The 19,095-nt window shown below is 48.4% G+C and overlaps 1 protein-coding gene across 3 annotated transcripts in view; it reads right to left on the bottom strand.

The window, feature by feature from the left end:
- Window positions 1-19,095, bottom strand: part of LOC119394232 (histone-lysine N-methyltransferase 2D) — a 128,120-nt gene that overhangs the window by 51,531 nt on the left and 57,494 nt on the right. For 2 of the 3 annotated variants that reach the window (XM_049415716.1, XM_037661519.2), the window contains exons 20-22: window positions 16,231-16,588; window positions 15,490-15,677; window positions 6,909-7,251 (exon numbers count right to left, since the gene is read on the bottom strand). In XM_049415716.1, coding sequence (XP_049271673.1) covers window positions 6,909-7,251; window positions 15,490-15,677; window positions 16,231-16,588 — 889 coding nt within the window. The remainder of the gene's footprint in view (window positions 1-6,908; window positions 7,252-15,489; window positions 15,678-16,230; window positions 16,589-19,095) is intronic. The other variant, XM_049415717.1, reaches the window with a different exon arrangement.

The raw sequence follows: 19,095 nt of genomic DNA, 5'->3' as shown, positions 1-19,095 counted from the left end.
GCTTGAGACATGCGCAGATTGTTTGCAAATGAATTTTAAAGATTGTCTGCAAACGCCCTCCTGGCTTCCCACAATTATTGGCAACATTGCGTCTGTGACGTCAGTACTGGGAAGGCGGCGGAAGTGACGCAGCCGAGGGCACCGCTAACTTCGGCCGCTACAGCAAGCGTCTGCTGTGCTGGCCGAGACAGTCAGTATCAGACGTGGCACTGTCAGTCGCAGACATTACAGCTGATGTGCGGCGTGCTCACCTCTCCACTGTGCACCTGCTTGTCCCGGCTGTCACAGTTTTCATACTCTGCGCCGGCGTGACCGGCATGCCTTGCACGACTTCCGGTTTGTTCGTAACGTCTACGTCATATGTAGACAGTACACTCGGTTGGGTTTCGATTTCGGTGTTGCGCTTTTTTGCTTATTTAAAATTATTCTCCAATTTGCCGAGTACTATTTCTGCTATTGGGCCCGTGACAGGAGCGTCTCAGGAACATAAAAGCACCATTACTTTGACATGGCCAAAAAATCGCTGGAGTTGGCCTTTAAGTCAGCTCAGGAAATACATGAACAGAGAGTCATATACGACTAGCATACTTGCTGAATGTGCTTTATAGTCTGCAGCAAAAGCTGCAGAAAACCAGAGCTGATAATGAATCTTTCACTCGTTAGCACTGATATGTAATGGCAAAGCATATCTATGTGTTACTTAACCCTTTGACACGCTATGTACACAATTGTGTACACCACTTGTTTTTGTTAGTTGTATCGATTAGTGGCTGAGAAAGAGCCAGATACATTGAGCTTTGGATGAATTGAACCTCCTGCATAATAAATTTGTCTTCATGTAACTTCACTTTACACTGTACTGTTGCATACGATTACTTCTGCTGAAAGCACCATCACGTTCGATGAGTTGTTCGACGTGCCACTTCTCGCGAGCCACGTCTAAAGTATCATTTTTCTTTGCTCAAAATTGATATACAGTTCAGACCACTTATAACGTAACCGCTTACAGTGCAGTACCGGCTATAATGCGTTTTTTCTGACTCCCGTTTACCCTCCCATAGAACTCCATGTATACGCATACCGCTTATTGTGCAGTCCCCCCGAGATGACAGACCGGTTATAATGCGGCTGCCGGAACGTTCTCAGTGCTTCTCAGCGGAGATGCGCCAGCGGGGGAGAGAGCGGCGACGGCGTTACGAAGGAGGAGGGGACGCGGATTGAACAAAAAAGGAGCAGGGGGAGAAAAAAAAAAGGGATGGCGGTGGGGGAAGCAGCCCGGCGCAGGTGTGTGGTGTGAGGAGGGGGAGCGGTTGCGTGGCCGACGGAGAAGCCTTTGCCCCCTTGACATGCGCGCTTTGCCCGGGCCGCTTGACATGCGCGCTCCGCTACGTAGGGCGCCCGCGTCCGCATCAAGATCAAGCGCCTTACCGCAATTTGTCTCCGTCGGGAAAATAGTTGCTTCGTCGTAGAGCGCAGATATCGCGCGTGCAACCTCGATTCCCCCGCAAGTAACAATGCTTTGAGACGCGATTGAGCTTTCGTCTTTGCCACCAACAGGCGGACTTACAAGCTTGAGAGACTTTTTCAGAATAGTTGCCGCGGCTGTTCTCCCGACCGCGAACCGAAACTACATTTCACGCGTGATGCCCTCGGTTTAGCTCGCGAGTGCGATCTCTTCTACGCCCGATCTCTGTGTTGCCTAGGGCAAGCTTCTCGTGGCGGCATGCCAAGTTGCAACGCGCACGCTAGGCCTAACGAGTGCTAGCTGTCATGTCGGTGGCCGCGGTACAGAAGTTGCGGTTTGGTGCCGAGTCAGTGAAACATTTTGCAGTTGTTGAATTTAGAAGGGGTGTCTTACATTTTTAACGAAAATGTGCGCGTGCGTGTGAAATACTCGAGTGGTGGTTTGTGGTCGCCACCGTTTTCGACATCGTGCAGGCGCAGTGTGCTACCGCGGCGACTTCCTGTGATGGCACATCTTTTTCGCGTTCGTTATGCCGGCACCGCAGGTCCGCGGACGCTAACCGTTCAACATTTCCAAATGTAAGCAGACGCAAACTTACGTCCCAGTCGCATGCCTCGATAGTCGGAATCGCGCACCTACCTGTTGGTTATGTTTTAACGCGACAGCGTTAAAGAGCTCGTATCGCAGAAATTCCGCCGTCGGCGTCGGCGCCGGCACCGTTGGTTGTGAGCGAAAAATCATCATCTTGTCCGTGACCGAAAAATCGAAAAAGCTTCAAATAAAATAAATAATAAAAATGTTGGGTCCGAGTGAGAATCGAACCCAGGCCATCTGCGTGGCAAGCAGGTGTTCTACCACACAGCCACGCCTCTGCTTGGAGCTGCACGGAAAGTAACTTTCATGCTTCCCAAAAATACGCGTCTTGTATACAGGTGTCACGTACAGTACGAGATATAATATCACAGTAATATTGCGTGGTACAAGCATACATTGCCATCGGGCGTCACACCACGTCAATATCATAACGACTTGGTGGTTTAAAGACAGCCACCCATTACAAAAGGCACACACGTTACTGAGCGTATTCCCTTAAGACCACGTAGTGGGTGCATCGCAGCTTCGAAAAAGTTTCTCGCGCATAATTGCTCCTGGTTTAAAGCATGCTACCCATTACATAAGGCACACACCTTATTGCGCGCATTCTGTTAAACACTCGTAGTGTTCGAAGTGCGCACTAGGGGCAGGATATCGCTATCGCGTTCAACTCTTAAAGGCGAAGCTTAAGCGTCCCCCAATTTTTGCACACGTGCAACGTTTCAAAAATGTTGTTTTGGTTATAGTGTGGTACCGCTTATAGTGCGGTTATTCGCGACTCCGGCGACTTACGTTATAAGCGATCTATGCTGTAACTGAAAACGAATTCACATTACATTTCTAGCTTGAGATTTGATTCTATTTATGCAAAAACCAGGCATGAATGACTTCAGAATAAACAGGTATTTAATTACAATTTAATTGGGAATGATTACTACAGTTAAACCTGGATGTAACGAAATTGACAAATTCCTGAAAAATTTGTGACAAACAGGTTTTCGTTATATCCAGTTTCAGCATAAAAATTCGGAAGAGAAATGCACAAATTAAACACAAGGAGGACTGAAGGCAGAGCTCATCCAAAACATTTAATTAGTGGCAAAAAACTGCATTATTTTGCTCTCTTGCTTGTTTATGAGGGATGGCAATACTGAACGTTCTTAGGACGTCAATACAGCACCGCTCCGCCATTGTCTAGCCGTGGGCTCTGAGACTGGCTCCAGCAACGCGACGGTGTGTTGCCAGAGCCAAGCTCAGAGGCCACGGTCTCGCAAACACGCGGCGCGGTACAGGACTGCAAAGCGCGTGACGACAGTGACGAGTCGACCTACGAGGATCCGTTGTCGTCACTGTGGTTTCCACCAGCGCCTAATCTGACATCTACGCAGGCCTCGCCTGCCCACCTCGCGCACACCTGCACACACAAACGAGCGCTTGCAGTCAACGGGGCTTCGAGCGCACCATGCGCGATGCCGCCACTTCGCTCGTCGGCGGGGCAACCGCAGAAGATGCACGTGGCTCGTGCTCGCGCCAAAATGACAAAATTCGGGGCAATATCCCTAGGTTGTTGGCGGCGAAAATTCGTTATATCAAGGGCGCCTCCCACTGCCACTTTGTTAAATAGAGTTCGCAAACACATGTGCTTCTATAGAGCAACGGCAGGGAATAGAAAAACTTCGTAATACAGCTCAGACCACTTATAACGTAACCGCTTACAGTGCAGTACCGGCTATAATGCGGTTTTTTCTGACTCCCGTTTACGCTCCTATAGAACTCCATGTATAAGCATGCCGCTTATTGTGCAGTCCCCCGAGATGAAAGACCGGTTATAATGCGGCTGCCGGAACGTTCTCAGAGATGCGAGGGAGCGAGCGTGCTTCTCAGCGGAGATGCGCCGGCGGGGGAGAGAGCGGCGACGGCGTTACGAAGGAGGAGGGGACGCGGAACGAACGAACAAGGAGCAGGGGGAGAAAAAAAGGGGGGATGGCGGTGGGGGACAGCAGCCCGGCGCGGGTGCGTGGTGTGAGGAGGGGGAGCGGTTGCGGTGGCCGACGGAGAAGCCTTTGCCCCCTTGACATGCGCGCTTTGCCCCGGCCGCATGACATGCGCGCTCCGCTACGTACCGGCGCCCACGTCCACATCAAGAGCGCGTTACCGCTATTTGTCTCCCTCGGGAAAATAGTTGCTTCGTTGTAGAGCGCAGATATCGCGCGTGCAACCTCGATTCCCCCGCAAATAACAATGCTTTGAGACGCGATTGAGCTTTCGCCTTTGCCACCAACAGGCGGACTTACAAGCTTGAGAGACTTTTTCAGGATAGTTGCCGCGGGTGTTCTCCCGACCGCGAATCGAAACTGCGTTTCACGCGTGATGCCCTCAGTTTAGCTCGCGAGTGCGATCTCTCTACGCCCGATATCCGTGTTGCCTAGGGCAAGCTTCTCGCGGCAGCATGCCAAGTTGCAACGCGCACGCTAGGCCTAACGAGCGCTAGCTGCCATGTCGACGGCCGCGGACTACAGAAGTTGCGGTTTGGTGCCGAGTCAATGAAACATTTTGCAGTTGTTGCATTTAGAAGGGGTGACTCACATCTTTAACGAAAATGTGGGCGTGCGTGTGAACCACTCGAGTTTGTGGTCGCCACCGTTTTCGACATAGCGCACGCGCAGTGTGCTCCGCGGCGACTTCCCATGACGGCACATTTTTTCCGCGTTCGTTATGTCGGCACCGCAGGTCCGCGGACGCTAACCGTTCAACATTTCCAAATGTAAGCAGACGCAAACTTACGTCCCAGTCGCATGCCTCGATAGTCGGAATCGCGCGCCTACCCGTTGGTCATGTTTGCACACGTGCAACCTTTCAAAAATGTTGTTTTGGTTATAGCGCGGTACCGCTTATAGTGCGGATATTCGAGACTCCGGCGACTTACGTTATAAGCGGTCTATGCTGTATAGAGGAATTCGTTGTATAGAGGTTCTTTATGGGCAGGTTTAACTGTATAACACATATAAATAAGCAAATTATGACATTATTTTTGTTGCAAGAGAATAGTGAGTGCCTTGAAAGATGTGGGGATTTGCCGTCGCCTCGCGTGAACTAGCGCGCCGCTGCACAAGTACGTTCGAGCGCAAAGGCGCCGAGCGCAACGCGGCAAGTACACAGTACTGCTCTCGAGATCCGCAACAGTTTATTGCCTGCGGCAACACCACAAAACGCCGTACAACGCCCGCTCCCAAAGGCGGCAGGAGAAGCAAAACAGGCTTCACCACGCCACGGGCGAAAATACAACACAAAGGGTGCCACTAGCACGTCTCCGCGGGCAACGGGCTCACGGCGACACGCCGCTGAGAGAAAACGGGTCTCTCGCGACTATGCTGCGTACTCTTACGATCTGCGACCACAGGGCCCGATCGCTCGAGTGAGGGCAAACTCCGTGCGCGTTGGCTTCAATAAGTACGGTTTCGGCGTAGTACGACCACGCGCGAATGCACCGCACCGCTCTTCAGCCTAGCGTTCGGAAAGAGGACAACTTAAGGTAAGCGCTCGCCGCTGGCGCAAGGCACCGTTAGCGAGTTCCGTCCGAGCGAGCCCAAAAGAGCAGCCGACGGACGGGAGAGAAAATATGTGCTTACCCTACGAGGTCCAGAGAGGGTCTCTCCCTCGCTGCGCGAAACGTCTCGCGGGACACGAAACTCGAGCGCAGCGCCCCCCGTCGAGGTCCGGCGCCGGGAGAGAGGAGGTTAACGTCACTCCCCGCTCGCCCAGCGCCGTAAGACGGCGGAGGAGAGGAACGGCATGATCGGACGTGGAGATGGCAGAAATAGGCGAAAACCAGCGCAATGGCGACGGGCAAGCCTCAATCCCCACATCAGCGGCGAGCGCTTACCTTACGTTGTCCTCTTTCCGAACGCTAGGCTGAAGAGCGGTGCGGTGCATTCGCGCGTGGTCGTACTACGCCGAAACCGTACTTATCGAAGCCAACGCGCACGGAGTTTGCCCTCACTCGAGCGATCGGGCCCTGTGGTCTCAGATCGTAAGAGTACGCAGCATAGTCGCGAGAGACCCGTTTTCTCTCAGCGGCGTGTCGCCGTGAGCCCGTTGCCCGCGGAGACGTGCTAGTGGCACCCTTTGTGTTGTATTTTCGCCCGTGGCGTGGTGAAGCCTGTTTTGCTTCTCCCGCCGCCTTTGGGAGCGGGCGTTGTACGGCGTTTTGTGGTGTTGCCACAGGCAATAAACTGTTGCGGATCTCGAGAGCAGTACTGTGTACTTGCCGCGTTGCGCTCGTCGCCTTTGCGCTCGAACGTACGTGTGCAGCGGCGCGCTAGTTCACGCGAGGCGACGGCAAACGCGGCCCTGTGGCTCGCTAAGTCCGAACCCACGCTAGTGGCCGTACTCCTGTGAAGTACGTGCACACTACAAAGAAAATATCGATTTAATGCATTTACAGACGGTTCTTCATAGGTGGCGTCTGGAAAGGGTTAAAAGTGGTGACATACACTTGCTGTTTTTATGCACAGTCAGATTAACACTGTAGTCACGGGTGTGATGGAAAGCCATCTGGCATAGTAGCACAGCAATTACAAATCTTGTCATCGATCTTGTCACTGGTTGCTGTATGGGAACATTGTTCCCAAAAAATTACAAGAAAAAAGGCCATCGCTGAAACAGTTTATGTGCACTTGAATAACTGCCATTTCGACCTGTCGCCAACATGATGGATCAAAACATCAATTTTATCAGTTGGTAGTCAGTGACAAGATTTGTAAATGTTATACTCAGATGAACAATGTGCCTTTGCTTGTCCAACTGTGAGCACTGGTAAACACAATGCGGTCAGATCTGCTTCACGTACCCAAATATGAAAGCTTGCGAACTTTGGTTTCCTCGGGTTTGTCGCCACCTTCTGAAGGAGTCGTCGCCGTCGTTCCACCTGGGGCTTGGCCGGTGGCCACCGACACTGCTGGTTGCGAGGGCTGCGTTTCTGATGCAGACGCTGTTGTGGCCGGTGTTGTCGCTTCGGCATTCTCCGCCGTCTCTGCCAGAGCCGGTGTCGTGGCTTGATCGGATGACGCAGAGCTCTGCTCATTTGGTGGACTCGAGGGGCGCGACAAAACTGGCTGTTGCGCAGCTTGCATGACGGCCTCCGAAGGGCCATTCTCCGATTTCCTGCACCCCGGCTGGCTACTGGGAGTGATCTTATGAAGTGCAAAAAAATAAGAACCCACATACGTTACGAACACTGTAACTATCTGAACGAAAAGTACGACTATGCTCAAACAGTGCACCACTTCCAAAGCCAATTATTTTCTTTCTCTCATTAAAGAAATGGTCATTCATGCGCTGCACCTTCAGTAACAGGATTTCTATTAAGCAAAGCAATCTTGCTATATTCTCCAATGTATTTACAGGTCTTCTTCAACAGTTTTGATGAAATATCCCGGACCAAAGAAAGTGCAAAATGCTGCCATATGACAATAAGTTAAGTGATAAGTGATAAAGTGTTAAGAATAAATAAGTTAAGTGATGTATAGGTAGAGATCAACTTCAATCCCACAAAATACATTCCTGCTGCGGAAATGAACACGTTTCTTTCCCGACGCTCTTTTGTTCAGCAGGTACAAGTGGTACTAGTACCTGTGCCTGTACAAGCTGCTCCAGGTGCATGAATGAATTTTAAAAATTGCCAGTGCAGTGAACACTTGGTACACCTGTTTGTTCTGCTAACCTTAGTGCAGGCACTAAGGCTAACAGTGCCTGCACTAAAGGCCAAACCCCATATATGCGATAGTAATACGTGACAGCGACGAGCGACGCGACAGAGATAGCCTTTGCGCAAGCAGTCGCTTGCATGGGCAAACCCCATTCACGCGATGGCGTTGGCGAGCGATCTCCACTGTTGCTGGCATGAGGGCGTTTATTCGTATCAAAAGTGGCCCGTTGTTAGCGGTATGCAAGGTAAAATACGTTGTTTTGTTGCATAATGGTACATAAAATGTCTATCATTGTTTTGCAGTATTTTTCGATCCCATCACTGCTGCTAGTATGTGCCGCCAAGACGCGTCACAGACGGCATGGGACTTGTAGTTTGATCCTGTCCCTGAGGTCCAGTTACACACGTTCGCGTTCAACGTCAACGTTGCGTTCGTCGCCGTTTCCCATGTTGATGAACGTTGTTTTTGGTGTGCGTCGATAAGCAAGTGGCGGCAACCAGCAGTACGTCACTGATGCATCTTTTTCCGGCGTTTCGCTATTGGATGCTTGAGCACAGCACTTTCGGGCGACGAGCGACGGATTCCAAAATTAAAAAACAGAGCAACTGTGCTATAACGACCACGTAACACGTCGCGCGAATGGCTCATTTCGTCGCTCATAGCATCGCTCGTTGCTGTCGCGTGCATTTTCGTGCATATCGGGTTTGGCCACGCGAGTATCAAATCGCGAAAATCGTGCTGAAAATCAGTTTTTGGAAAATCATCATTTCGGCATCTGCAACACCTTAACTATGCAGTATCAAAACGATTCCGCTTAAAACACATTGTAAGTGTCCCAGAACGATTTGTTTTGTATGCGTATTCAGTGAAAAGGAAGCTCAAAATCGCGCAAAGACACCAAACTTCACGGCGCCCTACCTAGTCTTTCCCGCCATCGAGCACCGCCATCTCAGCGCCGTTAAAAAGCTCAAAGTTCGAGCCTTTGTGTTCCCTCCCTTATTGCTTACGATGGGGATCCGGCCTGGTGCTGGAGAAAGCAGCCTCCCGCTGCTGCGAACTTCTTAGGTGCCAAGAGGCAGGGGGCATGAACATACACCAACCCGCCCACCACAAAGTTCTTTTAAGCAAGAAATAACGTTTTTCACCACCATTTTACGATGATCGCACAGAACTCACGACCTTCAGATTATGAGACTGACGCGCTGCCTACTGCACGTGACATGCCACCCTCGCAGCGCGAGGGGCTCCCTTCGTGGCTGAGAGGCTCGCATGCACGCAAGAGTCTCCACCACCCCATTCCCCTCTCCTTGTTTTGCCGGATCGTTCAATAAAGTTGTTCACTCACTCACTCGCACAGAAAAAACGCAAACAAAAAATCTGAGGTGCTCTCACGAACCTTGCAATGTACACGGCGCTCCTATTGGCGCAGTGCGCGACACCGTTGAGAGGCGCTTTCCTATTGGCTGTTGCCCCGGCGACGACCGCTGTGTTTACTAGCGGAGTGTTCGTCGGCTAGGCCTTTTTTCGCGACATCGTCTCCGCAGCTTCTGTGTTGATCACACCGCGACCATAAGCAAGCGAATCGGCACTGTTCGAAAGGTGACGCGTGTACGGGAGGCAATGTGCAAGTCTTTTTAGCTTCGTACGGATGAAAACGGGGCACGGTATCACGTTGATCCGGAGAGCCGATGACTAGATAGAGGCGTACCGACTGGATTGTCGATGCATCTGTGTCATCCCTTGCCGGAATGGTATAATAAAGCGACAGCAATGTAAACCACAGTGCTTTAGCGTCAAAAACCTTACTACTTATCGGGTGATGCGAGAGTGCCGCTTCACCAGCTTTCGGAGACCAGAGACGATCTGCCGACGCTTGCTCTTGCGCCGCTCCACCGAGACGCGAGCTTTGTGCGCGCGCCTTCTTGGTCCCGTTTTGATAAAACGGGCGTCTAATGTCCCCAACAGTTATAGTTCAGCGGCCTTAGCGGAATAGCGGGATCGAAATGCGCATGCGCAGTACGCTAAACGATCCGTAGCGTTTATCGTACGCATGCTTTTTTTCTTTTCCAGAAAGTGTTTGTGTGGTTAACGTAAAACAAGGCGGCGGTTTTGGACGCATGCCTCGAACTGAATTTAGCATTGATGTGGACGGATTCACTTCTTTCGTAGCAAATGACTGTGTAAAATGGCTTCGCTTGCCTTCAGGCAGCTTCAACGTCCGAGTACTACGGATAACCTGGCGTAGCTGTTATATCGCATCCCATTTTGAACGTTCCTAGGCCCTAACAAGAAGATAGGTGCATAGAGTTTCTCACAATAGGAGTAAACAATTCCGCAACACACAAATTATCGCTTTTGGTGCGTAATTCATATTTATTTACTCTTATCAGGGAGTTTTTGAACAGGGGCCCCAAAGAAATAGCATCAAGGTCACTGCACATGCACGAGACCCAAACAGCGTTTGAGTTTTGCGGAGTAGCGGGATCAAAATGCGCATGCACTGTAAGCTAAACGACCCGTAACGTTTACCGTACACCATAACGTAAGCACGCTATTTTTCAGATTTAGCATTAGTGTGGTTAAAGGGACTGTCTACTGATCAGAAAAAATTTTTTGATTGAGGTGAAAATGAGAAGATTGTTTGTCACATCGGCGGCAACGAGCATGCTTTTGGCCAATAAAAAAAGAAATTATATTTTTAATTTGGCTCTGAAAGTCGTGAAAGTATGACCGCTAGCGTCACCCAACAGCGATGTGGTTCAATCTATTCGTAGGAGAAAATAACTCGCAGATAGACTTATTTTGCTTGAAAACAATTAGGTATACCTTAAAATTGTATTTTACAAACTCTTGGCAGCTTTCCTTTGAGTCAGAGAGTAATTTTTGCTTTTTTTTTTCACGCGTTCAAAAGAGGCAACCATTGGCCCGCTGGCGCTGGCGGCGATGTGTTCACCTGCCTGCCTACGGCGCAGAAACACAAGCCACGCGCGCAGGGCATTTGTATTGGCTGTCATGTCGCATATGCAACAAAAAACACCTAAGCATAACAGAAAAACAGCAGGGACTTTCTCTTCTTCTGTCAAGCACGTCTCATGTTCGTTTTAGTTGCACGTTTGGCATGAGTGGAACCACTACAGCAACTACAGTTCGTTGGCGTGCCAGTGTTGCTGGAACAAACTAAAGTTTTCTGCTCGACAGTGGTGGTTTTCAGAACTAACTAAACATAGCTGGAGAAATTGTGGTAATAGTACTTTATTTGACAACTTTCGAGCTCTAAACGACCATTACGGTAATTATTTTATTATGAAACAAAACCTAATGAAGCCTGCAAGAACTGCATGAGGTTACAGCTCTCGACTTTCACTGGCACAAAGACTGTCAGCGCGTGCAGTAACCAGTGTTGCAGGTGTCCCTACACCAATTGATGATGACATAACGTAGATATAAAATTCTGTTTTAAAAATTTTTACTCGCTTTCCAGAGAAGCCGCTGCGAGGTTGGACACTTCAGACGGTACGCACAGTACGCATTCTTTTGCGACACAAAAGAGAAAGGTGATGAAGGACGATAGACAGTCCCTTTAACGTAGAACATGGCGGCGGTTTTGGACGCCCGCTTCGAACTGAATTTAGCTTGATGTGGACGGGTCCACGTCTTTAGCAAACGACTATGTAAATTGGCTTCGCTTGCCTTCAGATGGCTTCGACGACCGAGTACTACGCATAACTCGGCGTAGTTTTTGAGATCGCTCCCAATTTCGAACGTTCCTAGACCTAACTAGACTATCGGTGTAAACAAGTCTGCAACATAAAAATTTTCGCTTGTGCTGCGTGGTTCTATTTACTTTTATTGTTACTAAAAAAATAGTAATATTGCTGTGTGCGGAGATACAGGCGAGCATTGTCAGTTTTTTTTTTTCACTTTTTTTAACGCATGCACCAGTGACACCGCTGTCACAGCTTGGGAAGGAACGTTTGCGGCACGATAACGCTATTCCCTTAACCCCCGCTATCACGCTAACGCTAAGCTATAACTGTCTATTGTCTAATAATGTGAGAAAATGAATCTGCGGTATAGTTAGGTGCAATGTCGCCATTAGCTTTGGACTGCCGCGAAGGCGTCGGCTCTGCGGTGTGGGTGCGGTTTTTCGTACATGAAAGTTATTCTTTAGGCGTTAGTAGTTGACAGAGGTGATAGCAAAACTTTGCCGAACCAATACCCCACAATTTAGGCGGCCTCATGACACGTTTCGCGGCCGCTAAAGTACCAATATCGTTCAGCATGTCCTATGTTGACATGCATCCTGGAGCACTTTCACTTCAGGGGGCTGCGTAAAAGCGTCTGCAGCAAATGATAAGAGGCTAATAAACTTCCCAAACCCTGACAAATTAAAAAGTAGAGGAGGCCCATAAGGTTGCCTGCTGGCAAGAACACCAATGCTGGTGCATTTTGACAAAGATGAACTAGTCCAAAAACTTTGAGAGCTATTTTCTCAGAAGCGTGTTTTGGACATTTAGCATCGCTTGTGCAAAAGGTAGCACAGGAATGAGTGGACCGATTTTGATCCAGTTTCCTTTTCTTTAATCCCTGAAGTCTTCTTGTGGGTATGACAGTCTTCTATATCATGTTCATGGACTAGTTTTTATTCTACAAAATGATTTGTGCATGACAAGCTTTCTGACAAAATTTGAAGGTGATCATGATGTTCTCTATATATATACATAAAAATGTAAGAAATTTTTGAAAGTGTCATCCCCTGTAGTCTTCTTTTGAGCAAAGATCAAAACCAGTTGCAGCTTCCTGGCATGTTTTGTTACAGTGCTAGGCCTCCTCCCACAAGCTGACTGAATAATCAGATCATGTAGCATACTGAAATTTGAAAACTACTCAAGGTATCATAACGAAACCGCATATTTCACTATTCAAGGCACTTCTAAGTATGCCTGCCAAATTTCATTACTCTAGCTCAGCAAAGAAGTTTTTCTCGCCGCTGAATGCTGGCTGCATGCTTTTTGCTTTTTCTTTCCCGCCCTCCTTGCATATGAAAGTGGCACTGGAAAACACTGAACAGAAAAAAGAAAAAAAAAATTATGATAAAGGTCGGTCTGATGAAATTGGCTAGGCATGTGCCTCCGATTGCCTGTTGCTACAGCAATTTGTACACTGATGCCAGTGGTGGACTACTCACATGAAGGCCTACACTGAATTAGCAACATCCACAACTCTCTTGCGCTGATAACTGCTGTTCAGCGTTCACAAACATGCAGATTCCCGTAACAGCAATTTTTTGCACTCGCAAGACACAGCAGAGAGTTCGATTGCTGTAGGCAAAAGCCAAGCCAGTTTGCATTGTTAAAGGTAAGGCAGATTAGAAAGTGGTTTTACAATTCTTCTTTTTTTATAGAACACCTTTACAGTGATGCTACCGAGGACTTCTGATTTGGAGCAATTTTTGGCGCAGCAAAATTTCCGTTTTGGAGCACTTTGGAGCAGCAAAATTTTCATGTTGGAGCACTTTGGAGCAGATAATTTTGCATCTGAGAGCACTTTGGAGCAACGAATTTTATATCCTGGTGTGCAATACAGAAGCACATTGCATTAACATTCAAGCACCTGAGTATTATTATGGGGCTCTTATGAAGGCTACAAATATTTCGATTCATTGCAAATCTCATGGAAAAAATCATCTCAGGAGCATAGGCATGCGCAAGAGGGGGGGGGGGGGCCGCTCCCCCCCCTAATCACCTAAGAGGGGGGGGGGGGCGCAAAATCTGCCCCGTACATTGACCTTGCGATAGCAATTATAGGGACACTCTCGGCGGATTTTCGCCGTCGCCGTTGCCGTAATTTTCCGTATAAAGTCCAAAATAATAACATCGCCACGCGCATTCTAGCCGTGGGTAAAAGCTCGCGAGCGCTGGCGACCAACGCGGCTGAAGCGGAGATTAAACTAGCCGGCCGTCTGTCTCCGCCGCACGGACAGCGCATGAGATAACATCTTCCCGCGTGCGGGCCTGCCATCGATTGCTCATCAACCAGAGAGGAAACGCCCCGCCCGTCTTTCGTAAGGGGGGGGGGGAGGGGGAACCACATCGTTCGAAGGGCGCAGTCGCTTGCGCGCGCGCTATCTCGAGGCATCAGGAGACGGCTCGTAAACTTGCTGTCCTCTCAACGCTTACTTCGCGTTTAGAAAACTCAGAGCAAGAAAACGCTTCGGTTCCTGGAGGGGCCATATTCCCTTAAACCAGCGTTTTGTTGAGTTACGCGAGATCGGATCCAAAAGAGTTAGCTGCTAGTCTTATGTCGTTTCACAATAAAATTTTTTGGTATCGCATTCATTGCTTTGCCCTTAAGCGAAACTGAGTTTTTTTTAACCGTCAGCTATTGACCCCCGAAAGCGAGGGGTGGACGTGTAACATGGCGTAGCCGCTTCACTGTGTGCCGTCAGCGACGGGCCCGCTACTGACAGCTGCGCATTTGCGGCTGCTCCGACCAGGAGATATGATTTTACTAATGAGATGACATTTTTAAAAAAGCAAGCAACGAATTCGATTCGGAACACTAGCACTGAGGAGCTCGAAAGGGCAGGGCCTTTTAGGGGGTATTTACCGCAGAGTGATTACAAACTCGGACGTGCTGGCGGAAGGAATTACGAAAAAGCTGTTCTGGATGAAGATCCATGGATAAAGTATATCTGAGGAAAAGTGTCAACGCGTTTCCACCGTTCGCGTGCTCTTCCATAAACGCGAAGCAAGGAAAATTACATATTGTCCCATATATCTACTGCGAGCGATCCCAGATTTCATTCCGCGATGTCCGGAAACAGAAGTGACAGACATTTTAGTGGCACTCATGTAGTTATTACTGAACATTGCTTTCCTTACGTGCCGTGCGACGCTTGAAACGAGCTATCAGCAGCGTATCTGGAACAGACGACGTCCGCCGATGAATCGCCGTCGCACTTTCTCGCTACCGATAGGCCTAGACGTCACGCGCCTCTGCGGAGAGCGCGTTTTGCTGTCGAGCCAACTTGCAGAACAGAAGCTGCGTCGGCACCGTGCATGGCATCGTGGCTTACTCGGAACGCGCGCGCGAGCGCTATTTATTCAGCGGAATAATTCTTGGTCCATGATTGCGACTTTATTGGCAGCCCCAAGATCGAGCTGCACATGTTCTGACGCGCCGGCGGTGCGATTGCCGGTGATAGACGCCCCCAAACCCGAGACTTTGGCGCAGTTTGGCGCAAATTTTGTCGATATTATCAGGATGGCGCAGTAAATACAATTTGGCGCACTTTGGCGCAGTTGGCGCAGGAGTGGAATCACTGCCTTTATAAGAGACACTGATGTACAAGATAAATAGGTATAAAGACGATGTAGGAAATAAGAACATTGTATCCTGCTTATAAGGGGCACCTTGTGTAAGGGACAAGAACTGCTCCCTGGTGCGTCCCTCTTATAAAGGGGATCAACTGTAATATCTAAATATAGCACTCAGTTATGAAAAAAAAGCAGGCAGGTTGCCAACACGCGTTTGGACAATTCCTGCCACATGGCGATTCATAACTGAGTTTTGCTGGGAAAGATCAGAACTTCTGAATCTTGTTTCACAAAATTCTATGCATACAAAGGGCTGCGAAGTGGCTGCAATGTTGCATGTGCAAAACTGCGAGCAAAATTTTATTCATGTGGAGTGGGCTTGTTGTCCACCCTGGGCAGTTACCTCAGGGAGGTCTCCGGCCAGTGGCTTGTGGGTTTCAGCTGAGGGACAGTTCTGCAGCAGCTGCTTGAGGAGCACATTCTGCTTGCCTCCGGTGGACCCCTCAGGCTCTTCAACAGAACCCTCGCACGCTTTCACAACAGGGCTTTCCTCTCCAGCAGCAGCCGGTGGTGGTGGTGGTGGCGGTGCATCTGCACAGTGTTGAAGGGGAATGCCTTAAAAGACTGCTATTCTGACATCAATCAATCAAAGAAAAGGAATCGACCGGGGTGGGGGCTTGTTCTTGTAAGACAACCATACGAAGAGTACAGATAATGAAGTCAAAAGAATTATTGAGATTACTTGTGGTTTTTAATTTAAGTATAGTATATATGACATAAAGGGGGCAAAAAGTGCACAAATAAACAACTTGTGACGGGTGGGGACTCGCCCTATAACCTTCGCACTATGTGTGCTAATCTCCAACTGTTGCCCCACAGCACAGGCTGCTCCTTCCACAGCCACTGTAGCACAATGGTAGTGCATTGTAAGCATCTTACGAAGGTTATGCATTAGGGCTCCACTGGCGGCAAGTCAATTTTTATATTTATACACTTGCACTATCTTTAGTCTCATAATTAATACGCTTCAATTAAACCCCCCGAATATCATCCTCTACGCTTTACTTGGCTTCATTATATGTTGACTTCATATGGTAGCACCTCCCCTAGCCTGTTCCCAGGGTTCACCAGAGAGTGTCCATACCTAAATCCGAGGTGGCCGTCGTGCCAGGCTCCACTTTGATGGTCACCACAGGCATCGTCGTAGTCGCTGCCACTGCAGGGCCGGTAGTTGGGCTGGCAGGCAACACGGTGCTGTCGGCGGCAGGTGCCGCGACAAGGGGGCTTGCCACGGGCGTGGCGGCAGGAGGGGTACCAGCGAGAGGAGGATTCAGTGTCTGTTCGGGAGGAGGGGGAGGAGGAGGGACATCATCGCAAGAAACGTTACTCTCCTCGTGGCTCGCCACCGCTTCAGTCGTCTCAGCCGCGCTGGCTGGCTGCCCCGCGCTCTCTTCCTCCTCTTCCGGAGGAGCGACCTCTTCGGCATTCTCGTCATCAGACTCCTGTTGCCAGTGCGTGCCAGGATGGAAACGTGGGGAGGGGGCAGAAAGGGTGCCGGAAACAGGAGGATCGACAGGGAGACAGCAAAGGAAAGCAAAAAAAAAGGAGAGAGAGAGAGAGAGAGAGAGAGAGAGAAAGAGACATGCTTGTAACCACCACACATGCACAAAAAACAATCGGTATGCAAGACAAGACATTCCACAACTCTCGTGAGGCGAGTTAAGTGCGAATTCAGTTGTTGCCTCGGTAACGTAACTTTTGATCGACTATGGTAACTGCACTTTCAAACCAGCCCATCACATGTAGAATGCAACCCCCAACAGACGAGGTAAAAACTAGGCAGGCAAGAAAAGAGAGACAGAGAGAACAAAAAAATACTTTGGTCAACATTTACCAGACATGCTCCCCTCATGTGCTGGGCACCGTGCAAAGGTACAGCTGATGTGAAACGTAACCTTCCATATTCAGGGCCAACATATAGTGGCTATGCAGCTAAATCTACAGAGCCCTAGTGCGTGTGTGATAACACCATGGATATAGCTCAAAATTTAAACAGTTGCTTTATGACAATATAAATGCAACGATGCGCTCAAATTTTCAAAGGTTAAACATTGCAATGTGCTTTTTAAAACAAAGGTGCTTTAAAGCTGGCCTCCAGGGAGAACTTATCATGTTTAACTACGTCACGAGATTACGGCATGCAGACTTTCAGGCATTCCTGACAGACGGCGCTACTTTACTGTGTTCCACCAGCGAGACATATGCCAGCGGGAAATTCAACACGCTTGCGTGACCAGGCCTGTTACTTGTACAGTACAAAGTAGTTGCTGCAAAACTCTCCAACCACAGTTGGCGAAAGAAAAACGCAGGCAATCTACTTTTAGTATTTCCGGTCTACAGGTTACACCTAGCATGACAATATTTGTCATGGCTGTAATGTGTGTCTTTACAAAAACACATCACTTGCACCTTTAACTTTGAACTCGAAAGTGATGCTTGGCCTGTCAAGACTATTTTCACAGACCACAGATGTATACATGTGCATTAGCTCAACCCCCATAGCTTTGGCTGCATAGCCACAGAATGCTTTCCCCGAGTATGCTCAGATGTAAATTACGTTTGGCTTTTTGAAACCAGTCATAGTCCCAAGACGTATATGATGGTGCACAATGTACGTAACATATCATGAAAGCGACTGTAATAATCTGCATGTGACACGTGAACCAAAATATAAACCGCTAAACCTTTGTGACCATTTTGTATATATCTGCTAACTTCAGCAATGGCAAGGTGACATACGAGCCTTTGTCATTTTGTGTCAGCGCAAGCTTCTTGGCTAGCAAAAAAAATCCCTATATGTGGGTGGTCATATGAGTAAGACATAACTGCCTATGTAGTTTCTGATGATCATGGTAATAAAAGCTTTGATTTTGCAATATTTTAAAGCAAAACTGATACTTATAATATAAAACATACCATAAAAAAACATAGAATACAAATTTGCTGTGCATAAGAAGGCAGAAATAACACAAAGAGAAAATACTACACTGCATAATGCAGTAATTTTTTTTTTCTTAAAATGAAAGCTGGGCTTTCATTAACATTTCCTTGTGAGAGGAAATTTCCTTTCACAAGGAAATGATTTCCTTGTGAAAATGGCAAGTAACAATGTTGAATACAAAGATCGCCAAGTGAATGTGAATGAGTCTATTCCACGATTCTTCAACAGGCTTCACCAAAGCAGTCTCACAAGTTGTGATGGTGCAGCAATGTTTTTCACCCCACCTCTAACATGATTCCTGTCTATCACTGAGAGGTGCCAGTGAGATGAACTACAAAGTAACCTCACCAAGCGTAGCAAAAAAAAAACGTTTTGAGGTTAAAGTGTCTTTGTTTGTGTAAGCAGACAAGTGATGGCTGGCCAGACCACAGTCACACTAAGTACACACCACGCCCAGTAATAGATGCATTGGTACAAAAGTATCCTCGCAACAGAACGTCATGCAGTGGTAACTGAGAGCAATGACAACATGCAAGAGATTTCCCACACTGGCCACCTTGGCCATGAGCTATACTAATCCCAGGGCTAATCTTGCACCCATACAAAAACGCTCCAACTGGTGAAGCATCATGCACACATGGCGATAAAGATGCGGGTCCGGCTCCCCTCTGCAGCAACTTGTCTTTTAGTCCAATTTCGTTCCATTTTTCATTAGTACTTGTCCATTGCAATTAAAATAGCAACTCACTGCACCCATGCTTTTTCTGCCTACAATTTGTTCTTAAGTAGACTTTCGTTACACGGAACCTGATGGGACCAGGAAAATGTGTTCCGTTTATTGAGAGATGAACAGGGAAGCAGAATGCAAGTACAAACCAATCAGTTGTTCCATTTAAGGGGGGACACTGCTCTTAAAATTTTTTTCTCATTTCTTGATCGATTTTGATGATACTTGGTGAGTTTATGTGTATTTGTGCACTGATTTCAAATATGCAATTACTTTTCTAG

Source organism: Rhipicephalus sanguineus, chromosome 5 (assembly GCF_013339695.2).
Source record: "Rhipicephalus sanguineus isolate Rsan-2018 chromosome 5, BIME_Rsan_1.4, whole genome shotgun sequence".
Lineage (NCBI taxonomy): Eukaryota > Metazoa > Arthropoda > Arachnida > Ixodida > Ixodidae > Rhipicephalus > Rhipicephalus sanguineus.
Note: the sequence above shows the minus strand (reverse complement) of the source record. Positions and strands in the feature narration are given on the sequence as shown.